The sequence below is a fragment of the Taudactylus pleione genome, unplaced genomic scaffold (assembly GCF_031769625.1).
Source record: "Taudactylus pleione unplaced genomic scaffold, aTauple2 ptg000061l, whole genome shotgun sequence".
Lineage (NCBI taxonomy): Eukaryota > Metazoa > Chordata > Amphibia > Anura > Myobatrachidae > Taudactylus > Taudactylus pleione.
The window spans coordinates 9,415,364-9,423,229 of NW_028284463.1; the positions used below are offsets into that span (position 1 = coordinate 9,415,364).

The window sequence follows — 7,866 nt, forward strand, 5'->3', positions numbered from 1 at the left end:
GTTATTATTTATTATTATGTTTCAGCTAGGCACATTACAATCAATGTCAAATTTATGCAGTTTTATACAGATCTGTGGCAAATGAAAATAGCGATGTAAAATATTCTGTAAATACTGTATATACTGTATCTTTACATTTGGTGAACGGTCACTCCTGTAAGTTATAACTCATACTAATACTGTATATTACATCATATTATTATTGTCTTGCAGACTGGTGACAGAATCTCATGGAGAACCACACCTCTGTTGCAGAATTCTGCATTTTGCCATTTTCCATGAAAGCTGGTGATGAACCTATCGTTTTCAGTGTCTTTTTCTTAATATTTATGTTTGGAGTCCTGGTGAATATAGCTATAATTACAGTTATATGTTTGGATATGCGATTACACACCCCCATGTATCTGTTTCTCTGTAACTTGTCCTTTGTAGATATGTGTTATACAACAGTAACTGTCCCCAAACTGCTGGACGTGTTGCAATCTGGGAATAACACAGTAACTTTCACACAATGTTTAACTCAGATATACTTTTTCTTTATAGCTGCCAGCTCCGAGGTTATACTTTTATTTGTGATGGGGTATGACCGATTCATTGCGATCTGTCATCCATTACATTACCACCAGATACTGAGCAGGAAGATCTGTATCCTGCTTGTGATTCTGATCTGGCTATGTGCATGTTTAAACTCAATGTTATGTGTAGTTTCAGTCTTTAAACTGTCCTTCTGTCATTCTGTCACCATTCATCAGTTCTTCTGTGATGCTAAAGCTCTGATTAATATCTCCTGTTCTGGCTCAAACATGTTTTATATCACCATCTACATTAACATAGTGTTTCTTGGCATTTGCCCATTCTTCATCAATTTGATATCATACCAAAAAATTATCACTGTTATATTGCATATTACTTCAAGGGAAGGAAGAAGAAAAGCTTTCTCCACCTGCTCATCCCACCTCACCGTCATGATCATCTACTATGTTAATGGTATTTCTGTCTATTTGATACCACCATCAGACCAACCCAATCTCCTAGAAGAGATTTTAACTGTGCTTTATACAACAGTGATCCCCATGGTAAATCCTCTTGTATATAGCCTACGTAATTATGAAATAAGGAGATCTCTTCAGAGATTAGTGGCATAGATGTAGCTGATAACTCTTCATTGGTTCATCATTAGCCTCTTTCCTGAATCCGTGTACCTAGATCAAACCAGGTTCTGGTAAGTGTCCTGGTTGATTGCTGATTCATATGCAAAAGATGTAACCATTGTGAAGGAAAGAATGCTATCTGAGCTGTAGCCATAGTATGGTCCCACATAGTACTTTAATGGTCTTACATTGTCATATGCCTGGTTTTAGAGGCTCACAGGTATTTGGAAATCTACAAGGTGTATTACTGAAATATTGACCTCCTGAAGAAACATATTCACACTGATCCTCATTGATGGAGAATATAATGTACCAGCTGAACATATAAGTTTAAATATCAAGTTGAGGAAGACATCACCCACATGCTCAACTCTTAGCTTAAAGCAAAATATTTACTCCTATTGGGTGCCCCACCACTTTATGTGACTAACCTTCAAGCCAAGTTATGAATAATTATCTGTACAATGCTACAGGAAAAAAAATTTTTGACCAATGTCACCACCAGAATAAATATTGTGAACTGAATGCCTTTCAATAAGCAGTTCAGTAACAAATCAGTTATGTGGCTCTAGTACAGCAACACAAATAATTAAGGAATTCATTTACTATGACTTGTATGTATGGATTACACCTAGAGAAGTGCGCCGACACCCGTGTTATGGTTTCGGTTTTGGATCTGTATCTCCTTGTGTTTTGGATCTGGATTTGGTTTTGCCAAAACCGCTCCTTGAGTGTTTTGGTTTTGATTTTGGATCTGTATTTTCTCAACAAAAATCATAAAAACAGCTAAATTCACATAATTTGGGTCTGTTTTTGTTCCTCCAGTATTATTAACTTCAATAACATTTATTTCCAGTCAATATTGACCACCTCACAGCTTACAATATACATTTTTTCATCTTGTTTAAGGCCAAAAGGTTGCATCCATTTAGCTGGCTCACTAAACTAAGCGACAGCAGTGGGTGGCACTAACATGTGGCAGTTCAGCTTCAAACATGGCACAGAGTGGCTTTGCAGTGGTAGACAGGATGGCAGTTTAATAAACTATACAACCCCTAGGAATTTTAAATAACAAGAATATTTTCCTTAACTAGGTCAGAGGCCCGACGGAGTTGGAATAGGTTTATGGACTGAAAACAGGGAAAGGACGGAAGGATTGATTAGTTTTTAATTTATTTAATTTAATGTTTTAATTCTTAAAAAATGTATGAAGGAAGATCAATCTAGGATCAAGTTCTTCAGTTCCTAAAAGACATCTTTGATCTGGAGGATGTTTTTACATTTTTTATACATCTAATAAAAAAAATGAGGTGGCCTTGCTTGTGGAGGTGCAGCTAGAACATACTGTAAACAGATGTTTACTAGTTTGTACTCAGGGAGGTTGTTAAGTATAAAGGGACCAAGACTTACTGTTTGCATCAGAGGAAAACAGCCTGTAGTTCTCTGGCTGAATTAGAACTCTCAGCATCTGTGATATTTGCTGGGCCTAATGAAAGTTATTTGTCAACAAAAGGTGGCATGCTTCAGGTTACCTCAGCCTGTTTTACGCACTGTATGTACCATGTAAATATGTATGTATGTATGTGACCAATATACACAATTAATTTTTGTATTAAATGATTTTGCACACATCCTGGCAGGAAGATTCTCTGTGCTGCTGCTCATATTTGCCCACTCCATCAACTTGGTGGTTCAGAATTTTCTTTAAAAAAATTAAATTGTCTGTGGCCATTACAATTTCTGGACATTCATAAACCATAAAATTAAAATTGTCAGGCAGCAATGCCTCAAACAGCACATAATGCAAAGAAAAGAGGTGCAAGATGGAATTGTCCTTGGGGCATCCGAACCACTGTTATGTTGTATAAATGAAACAGGACATTCACAGTTTAACAAACCAATCACTTCAGCGACAGGGACTGCCACTTGTGGATGAAATTATTCATTTGTTTGTACTACCCACAAAACAAGCTGCCAATGCACCGTGACATTGGTGGCAATGATCCCATACACAAACTGGCTTTACAGCATAGGTAAGATCAGATGTCATCATCATCATCCTCATCAGTGTGTACATCCTCTTCTTCACACAATATGAATTCGTCCCCGCTGGAATCCACCATTACAGGCGCTTCTGTATTTTTTTTACTTAATTGCTGGTAAAGGTCTTCCTCGTGGAATTTGTAATTCATTTTGATGACCATCATCTTTTCCACATTTTGGGAAGTAACCTCCTATGCCGATCACTGACAAGGTTCCCGGTTGCGCTGAAAACTCTTTCAGAGTACACACTGGAGGGTGGGCAACTTAAGTAAAGCAAAGCTAGTTTGTGTAAGGGACTCCACATTACCACTTTTTCCTGCCAGTAGTGAAACAGACTGTCTGATATGCCTATTTGGATGCTATCCCTAAAATCTCTGAATGGTGACTGTGTCAGACAAAGTCACGGTAGACATGTCACTAATTGTAGGCAGTTCTTTCATACCCAACCAGATGTCATTAAGTTTTGCAGACTGATCTGCATCACTACCAGCAGTAGGTCTCTAGAAAAATTTAGTTTTCTCCTGGCAGCCGCAGAAACTGAAGGAGGAGATGCGGCCGTGTCACATGACGCTTAAGCTGATAATTTTTTCACCAACAGCTCTTTGCATCTTTTCAGATTTATGTCCGTCGGAAAGAAAGACACAAGGTATGACTTAAACAACTGGGTCAAGTATGGTCACCAAAATATAGTTAGCTGATTTCAAGAAATTGACGACCCTTGGATCCTGGTGAAGTGAATAAAGGGCTTGATTTACAAGTCCAACATACTTAGCAGAATCACTCAGTTTCAGCTCCTTCTTCAGTTTCTTTACCTGCTTGCAAAAGTCTGATTAGGGGAATGACCTGACTCAAGCTGGCAGTGTCTGAACTAACTTCTAATGTGACAAGTTTACAGGGTTTGAGAGCCTTGCACAACACAGAAATTCTTCTCCACTGTGCTTAAATAAGGTGCATTCCTGCTCCTTTCCTTATGTCATAGGCCATTGTATAGCATTGGATGGCATTTTGCTGCTCCTCCATCTGCTGAAGCATATAGAGGGTAAAATTCCACCTAGTTACTACCTCTTGCTTCAGATGATGGCAGGGCAAATTCAACAGTACTTTCTGGTGCTACAATCTTTGACAAGCAGTTGCTGAATGTCGAACATGTTCCGAAATCTTTCGGGCCACCGAGAGCATCTCCTACATGCCCCTGTCATTTTTTTTAAAATGTTGCACCACCAAATTAATTGTGTGAGCAAAACATAGGATGTGTTCGAATTCGCCCACATGTAATGCTCGCACAATATTGTGGCATTGTCAGAAATCACAAATCCTGAAGAGAGTCCAAGTGGTGTAAGCCATTTTACAATGATTTCCCTGAGTTTTTCTTAGCGGTTCTCAGTGGTATGCCTCTAAGTGAATCCAGTGTTACACAGAATAGCCTGCCCCTGAATGATCTGGCATTTATTAGATGCTGCTGTTGCTGTTTGCACTGTTGTAGGCAATACACCTACCCAGTGTGTTGCCACAGTCATGTAATCTTTAGTTTGCCCTGTCCCACTTGTCCACATATCTGTGGTAAAGTTGACAGTTTGCACAATGGCATTTTGGAGGACACTAATAAGTGTTTTTTTAATGTCCTTGTACAGACTGGGAATTGCTATTCTAGTGAAGTGGAATCTAGAAGGGACATAATAGAGGGGACACAGCACCTCAATTAACTGTCTAAAACACACTGCATTAATGGTGGTTACTGGACGCACATCTAATACCAGCATAGCTGTTATGGCGACACTAATCTGCTGTGCATCTGGGTGTCTGCTGTCATACTTGTTCCCCATTGCAAAGCATTGTTTGACAGTCAATTGTTTTGTTAAACTAATAAAAGTAATCTTCTTCCTGGTCCCCTTCTGGGATGAAGATCCACTCACAACAGCAGCAGCAGCAACAGGCATAGCACTCAAGGATCCTTCTGAGGAATCACAGATAGGAGAGGAGTCAGTCATTCTTATGAAATTAGTTGCAGGACTTCTTCCGATCATGAATGAGGATGTTGATGATGATGATGCAGGTGTTGGTGGTGGAAATTGTAGGTGCTTGGATCTAATAGAGGGTAGGAAGTAGCTAGTTGACACTGAAATGATTGTTTCATTTTTTAGCCCAAGTTCCTGAATTAGAACAACACTTTTCAATTTGATGAATGCGCTGCAAGTAACATAACAGGAAGGAGGTTCTGGGATGGTTAAGGTCCTTACCTCTACTCACTTTTGCTTGGCAAACATTACAGATGGCTTGACAACTGTTGCCTGGATTTGGGTGGAAATAATTCCACATGAGAAGTGGATTTTTTTCTCTTTTGCCCAGGCATGACAACAATGGGCTTTTTCCTGCCATGGGCAACAACTGTTGCTTGATTTACACAAACATCCTCCTCGGCATCAACATCCTCATCATCATCATCAACATCCTCATCATCCTTGTTAGAGCCAACTACAGACATATTCTCCTCATCCTCCTGGTGCAATTCCACAGAAGCATCCTCAATTTCTACATCAGCATGTTGACTTGTGCTGCTCTACCCCACATTTGCAGAGAGCACACAAATGGGTGAAGGAGGATCCTCTTCAAGTATAGTATTAGAAAGGTCAGACTCACACATGGCAACCGTGGACACACTAGGACTCTCCTCGGGGATCTGTAACTTTTCTGAGCACACAATAGGTTCATGTGCCTTAGCAATTTAAATTTTTTTGACACTTCTACAGGGAGAAGGGCTTACATCTTCATAAGATTCAGAACCACCAATCATAAATAAAGGCCAAGGCCTTATCCTTTCCTTGCCATTTTGTGTTGTAAATGGCATTTGCCAATTTTTTGTTTCTCTGCAGCTAACTTAGCTTTTTAATTTTTTTTCTTTAACACTGTAAAACATTGCTTGCTTGATTTTAGATGCCCTGACTTAAGCCCTGTATGCCCTTTGGCATCGGCTTTAGTAGATTATGTAGATGGACTGGTATAATCATGACTGGTTGCACTGGCAGCAGCTCCACCACTAGTACATAGCACATCTGTTCACTACAATCTCCACAGCCAGAATGAAAATGGCACCAATCGTGGGGACTTTGATATAATCCAAAACCTGTGAGAATCTGACAGCGGGAGCATGGCGTTTTCCACTTACAGTGTCACAATATTTATTATACACTGTGCAGCCACTTACGGTGTCACAAATAATACATGCATGAATATTACACTGCGATCTGACAGGCAACATCATAGTAAAAAAATATATAATAATATAGTACATTTGGGTACAGCACAAAAAAAATATTTTTTATTAATTATATTATTATTAGCTTTAATTTTTTTATACACTTGGCACCCTTGGATGGACATAGAACCCCTGGTTGGACACAGCAGCCCCTGCCCTGGATGGATACAGCAGCTCCTGAATGGGCACATAAGCCAATGCCCCTGGATGGACACACTAACCCCTGGATTGACACAGCAGTCCATGTCCTGGATGGACACAGCAGCCCCTGAATGGACACAGCAGCCCCTGCCCTAGATGGACACTACAACCCCTGGATGAACACAACAACCCCTGGATGAACACAGCAGCTTCTGAATGGACACAACAGCCCCTGCCCTGGATGGACACAGCAGCCACTGCCCTAGATGAACACAACAACCCCTGAATGGACATAGAAGACCCTGAATGGACACAGAAGCCACTGCCACTGGATGGACACAGCAGCCCCTGGAAGGACACAGCAGCCCCTGCCCTAGATGGACACAACAACCCCTGGATAGACACAGCAGCCCCTGAATGGACACAGCAGGCACTGCCCCTGGACACAGCAACCCTTGATGGACACAGCAGTCCCTGCCCTGAATGGACACAGCAACCCCTTGATGGACACAGCAGTCCCTGGATGGACACAGCAGCCCCTGCCCTGAATGGACACAGCAACCCCTGGATGGACACAGCAACCCCTGGATGGACACAGCAGCCCCTGCCCTGGACAGATACAGCAGCCATTTATTATACACTGTGCTGCCACTTACAGTGTCACAAATAATACTTGGATGAATATTACACTGTGGTCTGACATGCAGCATCACAGTAAAAAAATAATTAAGTACTCTGGGGTACAGCACAAAAAAAATTAAATATGTTTTATTAATTATATTGTTATTAGCTTTTAATTTTTTATACACTGGGCATCCTTGGATGGACAGAGCACCCCTGGTTGGACACACAAACCCCTGTATGGACACAGCAGCCCCTGCCCTGCATGGACACAGCAATCCCTGGATGGACACAGCAGACCCTGGATGGACACAGAAGCCCCTGCCCTTGATGGACACAGCAGCCCCTGGATGGACACAGCAGCTCCTGAATGGGCACAGCAGTCACTGCCCCTGGATGGACACAGAAGTGCCTGTCCTGGATGGACACAGCAGCCCCTGGATGGACACAGCAGCCCCTGCCCTAGATGGACACAACAACCCCTGGATGGACACAGCAGCCCCTGAATGGACATAGAAGCCAATGCCCCTGGATGGACACAACACAGCAGGCCCTGGATGGACACAGCATCCCCTGCCCAAGATGGCCACAACAACCCCTGAATGGACACATCAGCCAATACCCCTGGACACAGCAACCCCTGGATGGGCACAGCAG

General features: G+C 41.6%; 1 protein-coding gene across 1 annotated transcript; it reads left to right on the forward strand.

Moving 5' to 3' along the window:
• Nucleotides 1–230: 230 nt before the first annotated feature.
• LOC148535009 (olfactory receptor 1M1-like) lies at nucleotides 231–1,145 on the forward strand. The gene has a single exon (XM_088464904.1). It carries the CDS (start codon nucleotides 231–233, stop codon nucleotides 1,143–1,145), a length of 915 nt encoding a protein of 304 aa, XP_088321030.1.
• The last annotated feature ends 6,721 nt before the right edge of the window (nucleotides 1,146–7,866 follow it).